The 18944-nt window shown below is 37.4% G+C and overlaps 2 protein-coding genes across 9 annotated transcripts in view; one reads left to right on the forward strand and one right to left on the reverse strand.

The window, feature by feature from the left end:
- Window positions 1-18305, forward strand: part of LOC144208330 (septin-9-like) — a 36073-nt gene extending 17768 nt beyond the window's left edge. For 4 of the 8 annotated variants that reach the window (XM_077734107.1, XM_077734108.1, XM_077734111.1 and 1 more), the window contains 10 exons: window positions 1732-2433; window positions 13552-13743; window positions 14200-14328; window positions 14430-14511; window positions 14629-14766; window positions 15921-16038; window positions 16228-16323; window positions 16403-16499; window positions 17116-17167; window positions 17246-18305. In XM_077734107.1, the coding sequence (XP_077590233.1) occupies window positions 1732-2433; window positions 13552-13743; window positions 14200-14328; window positions 14430-14511; window positions 14629-14766; window positions 15921-16038; window positions 16228-16323; window positions 16403-16499; window positions 17116-17167; window positions 17246-17387 (1748 nt within the window). In that variant the 3' untranslated portion in view covers window positions 17388-18305. Of the gene's footprint in view, window positions 1-1082; window positions 1319-1731; window positions 2434-6611; window positions 6732-10099; window positions 10195-13551; window positions 13744-14199; window positions 14329-14429; window positions 14512-14628; window positions 14767-15920; window positions 16039-16227; window positions 16324-16402; window positions 16500-17115; window positions 17168-17245 lie in introns of those variants that run through there. The other 4 variants (XM_077734110.1, XM_077734114.1, XM_077734113.1 and 1 more) reach the window with 4 other exon arrangements.
- Window positions 5353-8605, reverse strand: LOC144208332 (uncharacterized). The gene is made up of 2 exons (XM_077734115.1): window positions 7501-8605; window positions 5353-7245 (listed from the first exon to the last, which is right to left on the reverse strand). The coding sequence occupies exon 2, from the start codon at window positions 7242-7244 to the stop codon at window positions 5772-5774; it is 1473 nt and encodes a 490-aa protein (XP_077590241.1). The 5' UTR covers window position 7245; window positions 7501-8605; the 3' UTR covers window positions 5353-5771.
- Window positions 18306-18944: the final 639 nt, after the last annotated feature.

Genomic DNA, 18944 nt, shown 5'->3' on the forward strand with positions numbered 1-18944 from the left:
GAGTATGTTAATACTTTAGTCCTTTTTTCTGTTTATGTTTCATATATACTGTTAACGGATGCACTTTTTTATTTGTATCGTATCTTGTGCTGACCCGGCCCATCTGTCAATTTTTTTAAGTCAATATGGCCCCCGGGCTGAAAAATTTGCCCACCCCTTGGTTTAGAATCACAATTTTTCCAAAATTCCTCACACTATCGCAGTGTCGTCACATATTTTCCTTTTATCCCCCCCTGCTTGCTAACGTCAATTTTTTTTCGGAGTGATTACATGATTAACGTGCATTATTTCTGTAATCTTGTAATCCTTCGCATGAATAAGTACCAGTACCAAAGAGGTAGTTTTTAGTTTCTCAAAAGATTAGCCACTCCAGTTCACATATTTGCTTGATAAAGCATGTAATTTAGGGAGTTTTGATTGACGACTCAAGTGAAAGTATTTTCTGAGACACTATATTTAGCATTTTACCGAGGAAAGTTGGGATTTTGATTCACACATTGCATGGGGAGAGTATTTGAGAGCCAGCTGCTTCTCTGCTGACTCACTCGCTTGCTATCATTGGCCACAGAAAAAACGTTAAAAAAACAGCAAGTATTCCAGGAAGAACCTTTTCTCCCATATTGGTGTAGAATGGCTATTGCAAAATTCAAAGTAGTGTGTCAAGTTGTCCTTCCATTGGATGAGTTAAAGAGTATTCTAGTAGATTCTATTTTATTTTAAAAAAAGATCCTGCAAATTGGATAATAATAACTTTGCTTGTTCTTGAATTATCATGAAAACGGACAAAAAGACAGAAGCTCCATTTGGAACTGAATCCATATTATTACTGTAGTTTTAATCTACTGGAGAATGTAAAAAGTACAACAAACAGCTCATTATTATTCAGTTGATTATCATCCCACTAAAATTGGCTAAACAAAATTAATTTTTCCAATCAAAAGGGCTTAAAACATCCACTCATAATTACACTTATTGGCAATCTGATCTATAATGAACAAAAACAAAACATTTTTATCTAAACATAAAGATGGAAGAGACTCACGCGAGATTTTTTAAATGAAAAACAACCACCCCAGATGCGCTCGTGGTGACGTATGCGGATGCGCTAACTTTGAACCAGGTGCTCATCAGCGTCAAATCTCCGTGCAAAAGAGTTCATCTTCAATTTATGCACGTGGATCTTAAATCCGAGGTTTAAACTGACAGTTTGACGCTCATCTGTGTCATTTCTTTGCTATTTTCCGCACTAAAGTACGTTATTTTTCCATCCAATTTCAACGCACAATGTTATCGAACTACGTCAAGCGCGTCAAAACAGGTGAGTTGCGCGTGTTTAAACGCGTGCAAAAAAAACGCTTTTGTTGCAACTGGATAATGATTTGTGCATGTGTGCAGCTTTCAAACTTTTGGGCGTAAATGTCGAATTATGAAGCATCTTGTGGTCGTAACAGTTTATAGTTGCATATTTGTCTTCTTTCTTCAAATGCCACTGAAGAAGCTTGTTTTTCTTAGAAAAAAAATGCGTTTTTATTCTGAAAATGACACGACAAAATGAAGGATGATGCATTTTCTTTCTGTTAGAAGGCGTTAAAGACGAATTGTCATTTATAAATCATGTTTGTTTTGTTTTGGCATACTTTTGGCAGCCTGGCTTCTGCAAGAAAAGAGTCAGTGTCTGTTTTTGTTTGTTTGTTTGTGGTTAAACTAAGCAAAAAATATGTTGTTTTCCAGCTCTGAAACGCTCATTTGAAGTGGAGGAGACGGATTCAAACACGCACCCGTCGCCTTTGACCCGTCGGACCAACAATCCCATTCGCTCGTCGCTCTCCTCGACATCCAGCCAGAGGAGTTACGACCTGAGCTCGCGCAACTCCGACTACTACTCGGCCAAATCTTCCTTGTCCGACTCGTCCAATCCGCGTTCCCCCAAAACCGGCATGAGGCGCATGGAGATGCCCGGCGCATCTTCGCGCCGCACGGAAATCTCCATCGAGGTCTCCTCCAAGCAGATCGATAACTCTCCCAGCGCCGGGATCACCCGCTTCGGCCTCAAACGACCCGAGGTGACCCTGGGAAGTCGGATGACCCCGCCCGACGGCTCGGCCAATCCCAGGAGGGTAGAACTTGGCACTGGACGGCCGAGCGAGGCCCCCGCGCCTCCCAAGAGGATGGACGCCCAGCTATCTTCCGCGCCGGTCTGTCGGATCCCCGAGCCGCCTCAGAGAAGGGCCGACCTCCCGTCGGGCGAAGTGGTCCGGAGGCCCGAGATTCCGAGCTTCAGACAGGCGGACGGTTTGGCGGAGAACAACAACAACAACAGCCACCACATGCCGCCTCCCGTACCCAGTGCGCCTCTACCATGCTTGGCCGACAGCAGGTTGGAGTGGGAGTCGCCCACCGTCGCAGAGACCCCCACGACTCGATCCACAGAACGTGAGTAACTAAACAGTACTTGTATGACGTTTTCCTATAGATGACTAGTATTCTACCGTAATCGGACGATTGGTCGCCGGTCTTTTGGTCGCCGGTTAAATGTAGTTAGATATTAAACAGTACTTGGATGTTAAACAGTACTTGGATAGTAAACAGTACTTGGATATTAAACAGTACTTGGATATTAAAAAGTACTTTGATAGTAAACAGTACTTTGATAGTAAACAGTACTTTGATAGTAAACAGTACTTTGATAGTAAACAGTACTTGGATAGTAAACAGTACTTGGATATTAAACAGTACTTGGATAGTAAACAGTATTTTGATAGTAAATAGTACTTTGATAGTAAACAGTAATTGGATGTTAAACAGTACTTGGATAGTAAACAGTACATGGATAGTAAACAGTACTTGGATAGTAAACAGTACTTGGATAGTAAACAGTACTTGGATAGTAAACAGTACTTAGGTATTATATATATCTTAATGATTTTTTAAATGCAGGCAAGAATCAAATCAAAATGAAATGGTGATATATGTAGATATAGTACTGTTATAAAAAATATATAGTACTGATTTAAGCACCTGAAATCTTGTCGCCATGAAGTTTTAACACTTATATTAGAAGGAGTATTCTGTTAAATACAAAATCGAACAAAACACTTATTGTATGCTGACTACAGAGAAAAAAAAAAAGAAAGAAAAAGGAAGACTGAGAGCACAAATGTAGGTCAAGCAGGTGATGATGAGAATCACAGGTCTGCTCCCACAACGCCAGGAAATTAAGTCAAGAAAATAAATATTCAAGCCGGGGAATTTTGCAGTTTCAGAATTATTAATCCCGCCTGGATTTGAATTGCGGCTTTCACTAAATAGTTCGACTTGACAACTGTAAATTTGATGCATATTTTGTTGGGAGGAGCAACTTGAAATCAAAATTGAACATACTTTGGGATTTTAGTTAGTTGTCTTACTATATTTCACTTTTTATTTACTATATTTTAATTTTTATCCTTTTGGGTCTTGGAGAGCTGAAGTTTTGAAAAATTTGTAGATAAATATTGCAATTTTTTTGTATCATTTCTTCAGTTTTTGAGCACCACCATCTGGACAAAATTGTTGTTTTAATGCTACTTTTAATTCCTTTTAATAATTTATAGATAGAGATTGCATTCTTATGACCAGGGATCGTATATTTATGTATTTATGAATATCGGAAAAACAAGTATATACATTTTTAGAATGCGTGTATACCCATTATGGTTCATTAAGCATTTTCATTAGGAGATTTTACTTATATTTTCCAGTTTCTATCCTTTCACTCAATTTAAATGATTCATCCTCATGCGCCTATTTGGAGACAGCTGTAGCTCACTCGTTATTTCGTAGCCAGGAGGCGCTACATTCCAAATCTGGAAGCCATAAAAACATTCTTAACGCCTCCACTTTACACTGTTAAGCATTATTCCTTTCAGTTTATTAAGCAAAGAGGACAACAGGCGTATAAATAGATTTTCTTAATAAGTGAAACGTAGCTATGTGGGAGAATAGAAAGAGAAACTTTGACTCATCATACTTCCTGCTTGGTTGTGCATGGGAAGGGGGAAAAAAAGCAGTTAGTCATAGAAGGGAAAAGGAAAATAAAGTGGGGAAAAGCATGTGGCTGTGTTTGTGATAGTGAAAGAAAGGACACACTTTTTAGTGTTTGTTGTATTTTGCTCAACAAGAAGAATACATTCACTGTAAATACTCTCAATTACAGCTAAAATGCATAAAAAAACTGACAGAACATGAGCAATATATCATCATTTTCATTAATAGTTTCACATTTTAACAGGATCACCTTCAAATGTTGAGTTTTGGTACAATATTTGATTTTGGAGGTATACAAAAAAGTTTTTTTTGGGGTTTTTTTTCTTAAAGTTTTTTTTTTGCGCAATGCCTCTAGAGCAGGGGTAGGGAACCAATGGCTCGGGAGCCATATGTGGCTCTTTTGATGGGTGTATATAGCTCGGGAGCCATATGTGGCTCTTTTGATGGGTGTATATGGCTCGGGAGCCATATGTGGCTCTTTTGATGGGTGTATATGGCTCTCTGCCTTTTTTAAATAATATTTTTTCTTCATTAGACTCTTCTGCATGGATTTTCTCATTGATTAGCAACAGTGAAATAGTGTTCTCAAAAGAATTCACTTTTTTTTTACTTTCAAAGTGGTAAAATGAATAATAAATGCTCACATTTTCATGTATTTTGACTTCTAGTAAATTCTGAGTATGGCTCTCAATGAATAATATTTGAAAATATCAATTGTTTATGGCTCTCTTCGTCAAAAAGATTCCCGACCCCTGCTCTAGAGGAAGTAATCTTATTTTACTGGCAATAATATGTAAGTTTGTACATTTTTGATCTTTTTGTTGTTCTCACCTTGGCTTGTGTAGTTCAGATCTGGTTTGATAAGATGCTATTTTGAGCACTTTTTACAGTACAAGAGTAGGCAAGATGTTAATCCTTTTTTTTTTTAAAGGCCTGTTCTATTTTGGCCAATCAAAGCAGAGTATCTGAGATTGTCGTCCCACCTACTGCTCACGTATCGGCTGTGTTATTGAAATCGAAACTTCATATTAAGTTTCTTGGTCTGGTGATTGTTTAAAGACTGAATTGTTTATTCGCTTTTGTTTGTCAGTAGCTTTCATAACTAGGTTATAGTGGCATAATTAATGATGACTCATTGTCGTATGACTTTGTGCAGGAAAGCCTAGTTTAAAAAAAAAATTAAGGCTCCATTTGTATTGAAAAAAATGTCATAACTTAAGAGTTAAATGAACATACTGATAAATTCTTGATAACTTTAAGTCATTATTTAGTTATACTAACTAATAACTCTTTATACGCATTTAAAAATTAAATAGATGACCAATCAAGGTTTTCTGTTTTTCAGTTATTGGTACTTTTTATTCAGTGTTGCAAGACTATCAGCAGTTGCATGAGATGAAATAAGACACTTTTATTTTTCTATTCTACACAAATATTATTGAACTCTTTCAATGTCATTCATATTGACAGACAAAACATTTTTTTTAATTCTTTTCTTTTTACATTATATATAACAATTCACAAATTTATAAAAAATGTGTGTACCTCAGATGATTGTCGCAATGGCGGGTTTGCCAAACCAAATCATATTTGGTCCAAAATGAGTCCGGGGGTTCATTTTTTTGAACCCCCTTGAAAAGATGATCCATTTTTTTTTTCTCCTTTCAAACTGCGATTGTTCAATTTGATCAAAAATGTCAACCCTCGGAGTGTTTGTTGGCCTTAAAAACATCTGCAATCTAGTATCAGCTAAAGCTTGATTTAGCCAAAACAATATCATCCCTAAGAATGAATCTCGCTTGGATTCCAGGTGCAATTTTCATACCAGAGTAATACTCATAAACATTATATGGCTGATCAGCTATGGTGACTGGTTGAAATTTCTTGACCCACTGCCATTGCCACCATTCATATTCTTGAATAGATTTCTGTTCATTTTTGTAAAAGGCCACCCAAGACTTTTTGAACTCTGAACTCCTGTTTGTAAAATGTTTGTGCACAAATAAGCGAACACCAGCTTTACCGTCTTTGGCGAACAGTTGTAAAAAGGCGACATAGCCGTGTAGTAAGTCTTTTCCTGGGTTCTCAAACTCATTTCCCCTATATATCTCATCACCCACTACTCTAAAGAAACAGTACTTGACCCTTGTTTTATGGAGCCGGGCCTGTAGGCCTGTGTTCAATGGTACTGAGGTATCGACACTACCATAACTGCTGTTAATAACCTTGGAAAACATTGATTTTTGGCCATTGTTATCCTTGAAGAGTTGCACCATCAGTCGTTGGGTTAGCCGTTCTTCAGGAATATCTCGCCAATGAATCCAAGCTTTTCCATTAGGTCCAGCAATCACTTTCACAAGAATTTTATCCTGGGCTAATGTTTCACTGAAAGCTATTATAGTATCAATGACATTGTCACTTCTGTCTGGAATGTCCAAGGTCCAATCAGATGGCGGAAGGCGGGGTGGTGGTGCTTTCCTTTTCCTTGTGGGTACGTTGTCGTTGTGTTGGCTATATTTTTCTTCCAAGATCATAAAAATAAGCAATCCCAGACAAGCCAGATTGCCCCATATGCGTTTGAGGTTCAGCAGTTTCCCATCGCTTATGTTACTTCCAAAGTCCTCTCGGAGATCCGTTAAGAAGTCCATTTGATTTTCTTCCACTGAAAATACTTGGAGTTGTCTCAGGAGGTCGCTGGTGATCTGGTATGTATGAGAGGGGTCGTAACCCGTTCCCTGGTTTGAGTTTGGGTAATGCTGCGTGATGTAAACTTGGTCTACGGTATCGTCGGGGCTATATCCCGTGTTGTGTTGGCGAACTCGGACGATGATCCTGTCTAAGTTTGTTCCCCGATACACGGAATTTGGTGGATTTCGGATGTAATCGGGAAAATCGTTTTGGGCCTGGTAGAGATTGCCGATAGTGTAATAGCGATGTCCACGGGGAAGTTGCGGTAGAAGCCTCTCGTAGTTGCCGTAGTGATGTGACCCGTAAGCGCCCAGGTTGAGGTCAAATGTCAGTCGGATGACGTCGTTGTCGTCGATGTAAACCGTGTTGGCGAACCAGTAGAGGAGAAGGATGCTGTGTTTGGGTACCGAGTGGGTAAAGTCCAGCTTTTTCAAATTGTTGATGGTGTTTACTCTCTCAATACCACCGACGACAGTGAGGGAAAGAAATAGAGAAGCGCAGAAAAGCGCCAGCACACTTGATAGCTTCATCCTGAAAATAAGTTTTAAATGTCATTTGCTTGAATTGTTCGCGCTTTAAAATCATTTAATTTGGCTTTTGATTTTTCAATTTCCTTCCAGGGAGAAACAAAAGTCAAAGGAATGAATAACTGTGTCAAATAAAGTCGCTACGTTACGCTCTCTCAATGCGAAAAAAAAACATCAACAATCTGAAGTTGTATTGAATTGTAAATCTAAAGAGAATGTTGCTGTAGATGGAATTTTGATTGAAAAAGAAAAGACAAACCTTCAGAAGTTGTTTCTTCTTCGTCCTTCTCCGAGCTTTGTCGTCTGTGAGCACCTTTGAACCTTGTAATATATCTTTTCGGGAAATGAAACTTGGCATTTGGCCATATCACAGTTTACATACTTTCACTTTACTTTCTTAATAACAAGGAAGCGAGTGTCATATCATTATTTTGTCTGTAGATGGCACAACAACTTCTGGGTTAGGTCACTTTGTACTATGTACTCTACTTCACCAAAATAACACAATTACCCTGATAAATATGAACCATAAATACTGAAGACGGAGCAAAAAAACAACAACCTTGCAATACTTTTTGTAAATAGCCATGAAATAGGATTTTACTACCTTAGATCTTGATCAATATCTTTATGGAGAACATAATGCTGTTTATTACTGGGAGTGAAAAAAATCAATAGTTTCAGAGTGTTCCTAAAACACACTTCAAATGTTCTTTTCTCGGTAATGCATTTTTGTTTACATTTTTTATAGTGTGAAGCTATTAGATCACAGTATTAGTTCAATGCTCATTATACCCATGACATAATAACATTTTAAAGCTTAAATGTTAAGGTTTAACATTTTAAATGTTCTTTTATTGTGGTAATTCTTCCAACAACCAGCAGAACGCAGTCTTTCCCTACTCAATTGAACTCAACATGGTTTATAAACTTGATAGTAGCCTTGGGACTTGAAAGTATGTACTACCCAAGGTCAAAGGTCATGTTATTCAATTGTGGAATTGAATTGTGTTATTGTCAATGCAGTAGTTGCAAAAAAATTGCATTTGAGGAGTTGGGATGCTTCTTACCATCTGAAAAAAACAGAGTAATAGAATCTTTTTTGTTTTTTTATTCATATTTTTAATCCTTTGAATCTCAGAAGTAAATCTGTTTTTCTTGGAACAGATAAACACACAAATAAAACCTTCCAATCACACAGACTAGTATACATATCCCCAAATATCCTGCACAGTGGCTTTTCAATCCCCATTTGGCATGACACACTTAAGTTTTTCCCTATGGTGGCCTCCCCCATCTTTCACATGGGAAGTGTAAAAGTATCTCATATGCTTAAATATTCAATATAGCAAGTCAACCTACCTCCAAAAGCTCGACACTTTTTTTTTTTTTGCACTTCCATTCCCTTGCAAAAGGTTCGACCTATTAGCCGCTAGTAGACTTTGATGCAAAGGACGCATCATAAAGCATAATTCGTCATGTTATTATTATTATTATTTTTTATTTGTTTTATTTTATTTATTTTTTTCAAAAAGAGGGGGCCGGACCTAAATATATGTAAAATGGTCCAGCCCACATGAAATCGAGTTGATGTAGATACTGTACACAAAAGTATTTTTCTTGGCGGCTTAGTCAGTGATAAAAGTTTAATTTTTTTTTTTTAAGGAATGGACTCTTGCTTTTTTTTTTTAATAATGATAGGGCTAGAATGTAGTATAATGGAGTTTGGTGTACTCGTGTGGCCGTATGTTTGCATTGAAGGCCATGTTTCAAAAGTGTGTAATTATACTTCCTTTCAGGCTTGCAGACAGCTGTTTCTTCTCCTCTCTAATAACACATCCATGCAAGCACTATAAGAACTGTAATCAGTCAAAGTAATTGTTTTGCTTGTAGATTTCATGAGTGCCAATGATACTTTGCTTTTTTTCTTTCATTTTGAGTAACTTTAGTGTATTTTTGTGGGTTTTTTTTTAGACTTGTGTTCCATTTCCAGGCCAATTAGGGCTTTATTATGAGCCATTGTCTGGATTGCTTTGAAATGATTTGTCAATTGAGTGTTTTTATTTATCTTTTCTCAGTAGAATTCACAATTGTTACTCAAATCAAAAGCTGTTATATTACATTTTCTGTTTGCTTGGAATTATTGATATCAAACGTTCCAAAGGTGTTGACGTTAGTTAAGTGTTAAATGCACTTTGATTCAAAGTATTTTGATGTGAGGAATGGAGGACGTATGACGAATTCTGAGGCCTACGACGGCACTTCAGGGCTCGGACAATTAGGTTGTAAATTCCGTTGCTCGAGAGTCCAAAGCCGCAATCTGTTAATCCAGGTGGTCGGGAAACTTTTTGACAGAGAGAGCCATAAATAATTCATATTTTCAATTGTTACTCATTGAGAGTCATATTCGGAGTTTACTACAAATACATTTTACAAAAAATACATGAAAACGCCTGCATTTCTAGTCATTTCACTGCCTTTTAAAGTAGAAAAAGTCCCAGAATTATATTGACAAAATCGTTACCCTAATGCTAATCAATGGGATGAATGCAGTAAGGTTTGATTAAAAACTGGAAGATTAAATCGTAAGTGTCCATATTTTAGCTGGCAGTTTAAAGGAGAGCCATAAGCACCCATCAAAAGAGCCACATGTGGCTCCCGAGCCATAGGCTCTACCAGTTTGCCCATTATGAAATCTAAGATAGTACTCCTTTTTAAAAGGTCTTTGATCCTACTCAGTTCAAGTTTGTCCTTCGAGGATTGGGGGGGCTTAGAAAAAGTGGGTGTCTCCTGTTGCTTTCCAGTCCCAGTTCACATGACAAGCGAGGGTGGGCGGGGCCAGCAAGGGGCGCTTTCAGAGGCAAAGAGTTCGGCCTCGCTTACAAGCACGTTGCACTACAGCTTGGGACAACGCTTTCACACTCACTACACACACACACACACACACACTACGGTAAGTCATCTGCATGTTGTTAACTGTGGCTTTTGTTACTTTCTTGGATGTTGATGAAGTTTTAAAGAAAATTAGAGCTGATAACAGGCTTAATATGCAACAATGTTATCAGGGCATGGAAATTTGGGGCGGTTTAGTGTCCGTTTTGTGTAATTCTGGCTTGTAAATGTGTTTTTTTTTTGTGGAAGACAGAAGGATTCTATTTTGTTTCTAGTATTAGCTGCGTGCAGTTCTCATGGTGATCTATTACCAGATCACTTATCAAGCGCTCATAGCAGAATAAGGGGTGTGTGCTGAGTAGTGTGTGTGTATGTGCGTGTCAGAACATTGAAACATTTTTCTATCATTTTTTCCATAACTTTCAATCTAGCAGCATTTATTATTCTAAAAAAAAAATGTGTTGGAATAGTTGGTACCTTTACACAAAAATGTAGTATATTTTCTTGACATTAAGTCACTGTAAAATAGTGCAATGTCTTCCTAGAAGACAATTTTAATGTTAAAGTTAATGCATTTTTAATTACAAGGAAATATTCAAACTTTATTATTACTGTTTGCCAACATAAAAACTGCATTTTTTTCTTTCTGGGTCATCAACATGGCTTTTTTTTACAGCCAAGAAAGTAAGTACTTAGAAAATAATTTTTTTAGACCATTTTTTTTGCATCAACTTGACCCATTGGCATACTTTTTTGACAATAAAGTGATGTAAAATGGCAAGCATCATTCACTCCTATAAAAAAAGTCTCCATTCTCCAAGCCTGCATGCAGCCACACATTCTTGTGTTGTTGAAAGGCGCCCCGGTGCATTGGCAGGCGAGAACAGACGCCGGCCGGGCGGGCCTTTCACCAATGTTTGATGGCGACTCTGAAAAGGTCATCGTTACCTTGTGTATCTTGTGAGCCTTTTGTGTACGCCTGTGCTGTATCATCAGCCCACGCTGACATGTGAGACGCTCCTAAAATGGATCGTAACTCTACTAAATTCAGTGTCTGACCTGTGTGACCTATTGACCCCTGGATTGTTAAGCTTATCTGGATTTCAATGTTGTCACCTGTTGGGCCAGGGTTTGCCATTAGGTCAATAAAGTAAGATAGTATATATATTTTTTTAAGTAAAGTATAATAGGAAAGGGTTGATTTGATTCTGAGGAATATGTGGAATCATGATTAACAAAAAGGGTGTTTTTTTAATGTATTTTTTTTGTTTTACGAGTGCCCGTTAGAACTGTTGGAATGTACTAGGACAGAGGTTAGATTCCAAGTGGCTCCAGCACTTGTTGTCAGTCAACCATTCAACTGATACTCTTTGACTTTTCCACTCTGGCTCACTACAGGTCAATGAAATCGCCTTTACAGTTTGAGTAAGTTAGTGATTTATGCTTAAATGGCTAGATTACTTATTCTTGTGAGTCTTTGTTATACTTGATACTTTTAAAGGGATTTTTAGCCAGTGGCTTAAATCCTGTTAGGATCTTGTTCTAAAATGTAGTAGCATTCACAATCAGTTGCACTAACGCGTAGACGTGTGTGTAATTTTGTTGGCCATCTTATTTCTGACCAAACTGAAACTCTACATTGATGAGTGATACAAAAGCGAGAATGGCAAAATGCACGCAGTAACTCGAAGACTACAATCCGATTTCCGTTACTTATCAATGTGCTGTATTCAATGGGTACTGCTATGTTTAGTTTATTTGTGCTTCTTTATTTGCTTATCTCACATTGTTTGTCCACAGACCAAACCTTCCTGTTTACATTCTTATGGCCAATAAAAGCAGCCAGTTCAATTATTCAGTTGGATAATCAAAACAGAACCAGCATACACTAAACCAGACAATATTTTTAATACATTCCTTTTTACTTGACTTTGTACTTTAGAATTTTTACTTTACTTTGTACTTTATACTTTTTACTTTACTTTGTACTTTATACTTTTTACTTTAATGATGAGTGATGAGTATGTTAATACTTTAGTCCTTTTTTTCTGTTTATGTTTCATATGTACTGTTAACGGTTGCACTTTTTTATTTGTATCGTATCTTGTGCTGACCCGGCCCATCCGTCAAATTTTTAAAGTCAATATTGCCCCCCGGGCCCAAAACTTTGCCCACCCCTGCACTAAGAAATTAGAGATGTAACCAAATGTGATAGTTTTCAATTTAGTTTAACTAAACTGTCGACCACATTGTGATATTTGTTTCAGTTTTGTATGATACCCACTATGCAGAAGCAGGTTCCAGATTCACTAGAAAATACACCACCCACATATTTACTCAATCCAAACAAATTTAACCATGTTAAAATGAGACCAGGGCTTTTTTGTCCGGCCTGGGAATATAAATAAAGGACAAAAGGAGACAATGTTTAGAAAAAGAGCTCATAAAAAACATTTTAGTGCAGCGCAAAGATCCAAACGACCCGTGAAACTCTTTTTAAATGTCTCTACATTGGAGGGGACACCTTGACCACCCCAACTTAAAAGATTTGTACAAATCAGCCTGGGTTTAATCAGCTCCTAAGATAAGTTAAAGAATTCTTGTCTGATTTGAAACCCCGACTCTTGATGCACGTTTTTCTTTTGTCTCATGTTCTCCTTTCTAATGTATTTTGTGGAAGAGGTCAAGCCAGTTTTTAGCCACCAAAGGAAATAACTCACTCAACATGACTCACGTTAGCTCTAAAGTAGGAACACAACTTTTTGATGAACACTTTGGACTTTTAACACATTTATACTAAATCTACAGAGACTTCTTTCCCATTTCTTTGTATTTACAAGACTTTGCAATGGAAAATACACATTTTTATGCTGGTTATTTACTTCTACCCTGTTTTCCCACATTCATATTTGACCTTTTTTTAATCTTTTATATCCCTGTGCTCAAAGGCTCTTTTCCATTTCATGTTTTTATCCATCGCTTAGCCTAAGAACATCATTTGAACCCCCTCATACACACAGATATGCACACAGAATACTTTTGCGGTGTAGAAGACGACTATTTGCAAAATGTAAGGCAACCCAATACTGCTGCAAGCAAAATTCTTTGGTGTCTCTAATTGAAAACAGCATTGGCGATGACTCATTGGATTTTTCTCAACTGTTATTATTCTGTTGTTTTATAATGGAAACAAAGGAAACATGTCATCCTATAACTGAATATGACACAGGGGAAATCCCTACAGAAACTCAAGATGAGTTGGATGACAATGAAGTTATATATGAGTAAAAAACAGAAGCTATAAATGGTATAAGGCAAATATGACAGTATTTGGAGGGGAAAATTTAATATTATGACTGAATGCTTTTAATCTTAATACAAATTACACCCAATTATTTGTCTGATCCGTTCTTATCAGGGTCAGAGCTGATTTCTAGCTACAGCGGCAGCGCCATGACCGATCTGGGTGTACCTGACGCCCTGGCGCCATGCGGCGAAAGACCCTCGGCCCCAGTTATGGACTTCAGTTACGTGGGCATCGACGCCATCTTGGAACAAATGAGGAGGAAGGCCATGAAGCAGGGATTCGAACTGAACATCATGGTTGTGGGTAAGACAGCTTGATGACACAAGTAAAGGCTTAAATGTTAAATATTTGGTTTGTCAGAAAAAAAACAATTCATTCTAATTTACTTTTGAGTATGGTAATCCTTTTAAAATGTCAGTTTTGGTTTTAGGGTAAGCTGAGCCATGATATTTTTCTCTCTAATCAAGCACTGAAGGAAAATTGGGGCTCTTAAAATGAACTGTAATCAACATTCAGACACGGCAGACTTAATGTAACGCCTCATTCGCATCATTACTGTGATCACGCAGTAATCACGTGCACTAAAAGCATTTCCTACTGTCTGAACTAACATTATGCAGGATTGCTGCAATTTCCTTACCGGGAAGGTTTCAACTTGTTTACTTTCGAAAGGGAATACCCTTCTTTTTTTTTAAATGGCATTCCTTTTTAAAACTCATTCTATTTCCACACTTTATTATCATTTTTTTATGTTTACAGGACAGAGTGGCCTGGGCAAATCCACTCTGATGAACACGTTGTTCAAATCTAAAGTTAGTCGCAAATCTGTTATGGCAACTTCTCAAGAAAAGATCCCCAAGACAATTGAAATTAAATCTGTCAGTCACGGTATGGTTTCTTCCTCCATTGCTTATTTGACACTTTTCAGTCTCAGAAAAGTAGCAATACGTGATTGACCTTGACTGACCTTGCTTTGTTTTGTTTTACAGATATTGAAGAGAAGGGAGTAAGAATGAAGTTGACCGTTATTGACACACCTGGCTTTGGAGACCAGATAAACAATGAGAACTGGTACATTTTAACTCTTTGCATTATATCTGCAATACTTAAACTTCTTGCTATGATTGGCACTATACCCATGTTTGCTTCCTTTTCCCACCATCTTGCTTTTCCCCTCCATTTGACCAGCTGGCAGCCCATCATGAAATTTATTAACGACCAATACGAGGCGTACCTGCAGGAAGAGATAAACATTAACAGGAAGAAGAGGATCCCCGACTCCAGAGTCCATTGCTGCATATATTTCATCCCACCCACCGGACACTGGTAAGAGCACATTTTAACCCAAAAATCGTGTTAGACACCAAAACCCAGACTCACAATACAACCTACGCGCCTGGCATTTTTAATTTAAATTAGCGGGAAACATCAGGGTTCTATTTGAACGCATAAATACATTTCCTCTTGGTATTTAGCGACATATCCCAGAAGAGAGGTTGGCCAGGCCCTGTAGTAGCAAATCACTACGTTTTTTTTTTCTTTCTGGATGTGTTTGTAACAAGATGCATCTGGTTTTGATTGCAGAATAAATTGGTTCAATGGCATAAATGGGTTCAATGGCGGGCAATCTTGTCATTTATTTGTTTATTTGTACCACATATGATCTTTGCGAAATGTGGGTTGTCAAATGTGACTAAAAAGTTAGACACAAAGAGCAAACATTTGCAACTGTAGGATTCAAATAGCTAAACCACATAGTGACCTGCCAAAGCACACACAATTAAAACCACATTATTCACCATAACACATTCGTCCCCATTCAAAACATAATAATATATAATTTATTTGTTTTTAATGGGCCCGGATGAATTTTGGCATTTTTTTTTTTACGAGCAAATAAAAACAGCACAAAGAGCTATGAAATATATAAAATATGATGAGAAACAAAGTCATATTCATTTTGGCCGGGAGCCGCATCCAGCTCGAGAGCCACATGATTGATTGCCACAATCTGCACTAGACGAACTGTTGTATGTGGCCTTGTGGCTTCATTTTAGTCGCGTGTGGGGGGGGGAACTGCAATGTGGGTGGGTGGGTGCCCCTGGCTAGTCGTGGAGCAAACAGTTGTCACTCAGGCAGAGCCGAAGCAGCTGCTCGCTGTTGGCCTCGTGGAAAGACCGAGACTAAACATTTCTTGGATGTTCCGTCAATTTGCCACTTGACTACGTGTAGCTCTTCAATTGCACGAGAGCACTTGGCAGTTTGTATTTACACGGACAGTCCTTTAAAGAGTTATTAGCCAGAACTGTGGCAGCAACTTAACTCGTCTCAATTCTCCAAACTTGCATAAAGCATCATCACAAGAGAAGAAAGTAGGTCATGAATGCATCTGACCTCTGGCGGAGTGTTTGTGTACTGCAAAGCCAGTTCTTTTGTGTTCTTACTATGAATGTTATTGTTTGCCTTTTTTTTTTACACAGTCTGCGGCCTCTGGATGTGGAGTTCATGAGGCGTTTGAGTAAGGTTGTCAATATAGTTCCAGTTATTGCTAAGGCCGATACACTCACCCTTGAGGAGAGGGACTTCTTTAAACTGAAGGTAATGGCAATATACCATCAAAAAGGGCTAAAACCATCATATTTTTCTTAAAGCTTAACCATCTGTGTAATTTAGCCCTTTTTATATGATTTAATGCTTCATTAAGTTGTTTGCTTAAGGAAAGCAGTCATTAATTTCAGACCACTGCTTTTTCTTAACTGGTGTTTTGTTATTTTTGGACTCGAGCAGATCAGGGAAGAGTTATTTACCAATGGGATCAACATTTACCCTCAAAAAGATTTTGACGAAGACGCAGAGGACAGAATGATCAACGAGAAGATCAGGGTGAGGAGTTGGAAGTTTTTGTGTCTTACCCTAAATTGTGCAAGTGGCCTTATTCATTTTTCCATTTTCCATTTTGCAGGAAATGATCCCTTTTGCTGTTGTGGGCAGCGATCAGGAATATCAAGTCAATGGCAGGAGGTTGCTGGGAAGAAAAACTAAATGGGGAACAATTGAAGGTACAATTTTATCTTTTTTTTTTTGGTCATTAAACATAAAAGATAATCTGAAATAAATATTTGATGGTTTTATAAGACAATGCCATTTCCTGCACACAAGCAACGATGCTGTAGTCAATAAGTTCATAATAGTTGTGCTGTTTAACAGCAATTTTAACTTGTGTACTTAATTAAATTAACGTTCCAGACAGGAGGCAGTGTCTCATAAAGGAAGTTTCATTTCCTGCTTTGTGTCTGTCCATACATGCAGCCTTATCTCTATCTAGAAGTGCCATATAAATTAAATTAGATGAATCTTTTAAAAAATGTCTTTTTCTCTGCAATTTTGCCCAAAATAACCATATTTTAAAAGTCCATTTACGTTTGTCGGATTCATTTAAAAATAGTTTGTTTTCCCTATTTCTAAGTTGTCAAAATGTGTACTTTTCAAGAAAACTACACCATCTTAAAAATGTACACTTAGTTTTTTATTAATATATTTGTAAAATTTCAACATCCACATGGAAACCACACAAACTTTCATACCAAAACATTATTAGATTGCATCTTATCCATTTTTTAGTTATGTGCGCATATCACAACTGACATTTTTTCAATCTTGTCTTCCCTTTATCAGTTGAAAACACAGCTCACTGCGAGTTTGCCTTTTTACGGGATCTCCTCATCAGGTCAGCAAATTTTCCATAACCTCAACCTTCCACCTCTACATCACATTCTTACACCCATTTTTTTATTTACCTTCCCAGAACCCACATGCAGAACATAAAAGACATCACCAGCAGCATCCACTACGAAATGTACCGCGTGAGGCGCCTCAACGAAAACAACACAACGGTGACCCAAACCAATGGCGTACCTGAACATCATTTAACTGCCCATGAGATGTAAAAAAAAAAAAACACCTAATCCTCCATGCACATATTTGTAAAAACAAACAAACTTGGAGCCTTCCCATAGTGGTGAGTTAGAAGCAAAAAAAAACTGAGAATTAGTGATTATATGTCCTTTTAATGACTTTCGCCATGTCTTGGATGACAAGAGTGAAGACATTTTTTATTTTTTTTGTCTTTTCTCGTGATCTCCTTGCAGGTGTTAGTTTAACCAACAATTCTGGTGCCAAAAAAAGGACCTGACATCCCACTTTTTTTGCCATGTTTATGTCTTTTCACATTTTATGCTCTTTCCAGTTTGCATGGAGGCTTTTGCAGGGCTTCCAAGAGTAAATATTGGTGTGGACTACATTGTGAGAATGTGTTTTTGTGGTAAAGTCAGCGTTTTTAGTGCACGGAAACGGTCACGGGGAAGGAGAAGGGTTCAAAATGGCAAAGGAAAAAGTATGTCTGAGTGACTTTCACTTAGCGACAAAGTGCTTTTTTGTCGGGGTTACATTTGCGTAAATAACATCAGGATTTTTCTTCATTTTAGTCATGGATGCCACTGTTTGTATTCAAAGATCAGAGTATTTATGCACCATATCAAATGTGAATATTGCTTGACCTAATTTCCCAGACAATCCTTTTTAGGCTCACTCAAGAGTGCCTTATTTATTGGCGAATGTTGTGGAAGCCATGTTGCCTGCATTTAAAGCATTTTTTTCTCCCATTTTTTTTCTAAGGATATCAAGCCCCCTTTTATTGGAATGACCAGCAATATGCCAGTTTTTAATTCATGTTTAAAATCCACAAGCCAACATATTCTTGTGTATTCTTTCCATTTGTGTTTTTTTTGTACCTTTTTATTATTGATAATAGCAAATTTCCTTTATCCTATTTTAAGAAATAAAGATGGTTGTTGTTGTTGTACAAACTTTTTACTTATTTATTTTTCCAAGCTGACCAGATGGTTTCATTTGATTTGATTACTAGGCACATGGTCACAGTGAAATGTTTGAAAAGCCACTATCATTTTAGCTCTTATTATTTTAAGTCTTTTAAAGTGATAGAGATGTCCACAAAGTCAGCAATAGCCTGATTAACACTTATTACATGTTTGGTTCCTCAGTGGGAGACAATTGGAAGACAGGACGGCAGTGTAGACGTCAACATCCTCAGGTAATTACCCTCTGCTGGAGGTTTGCGTTCTAATTGCTTTGACATTACACACACAGTATAGTACACATCTCTGGGGGCATTCTTGGCTTCTGTTGATTGTAAATGTAAAAAAAGAACATTTCAATTCAACCCTTTTGTGCACAATTTGGCATTTTTAACCCTTGTAATGCATTCACTAAAATAAATTGGACGATTAGTGCAAAAACAACATTTAAATTCAACTCTATTGTGCATAAATTGACTTTTTTAATCCTTGCAATGCATTCACTAAAATATATTGGATGCTTAGTGTTGTCAATGGCATAAAGATAAGCATATCATGGCAAATTTTTGTCTTCTGTTAATTTTACATATAAAAAAACTGTTAAAATCAACCTTTTTGTGCACAAATTTA

Source organism: Stigmatopora nigra, chromosome 15 (assembly GCF_051989575.1).
Source record: "Stigmatopora nigra isolate UIUO_SnigA chromosome 15, RoL_Snig_1.1, whole genome shotgun sequence".
NCBI lineage: Eukaryota > Metazoa > Chordata > Actinopteri > Syngnathiformes > Syngnathidae > Stigmatopora > Stigmatopora nigra.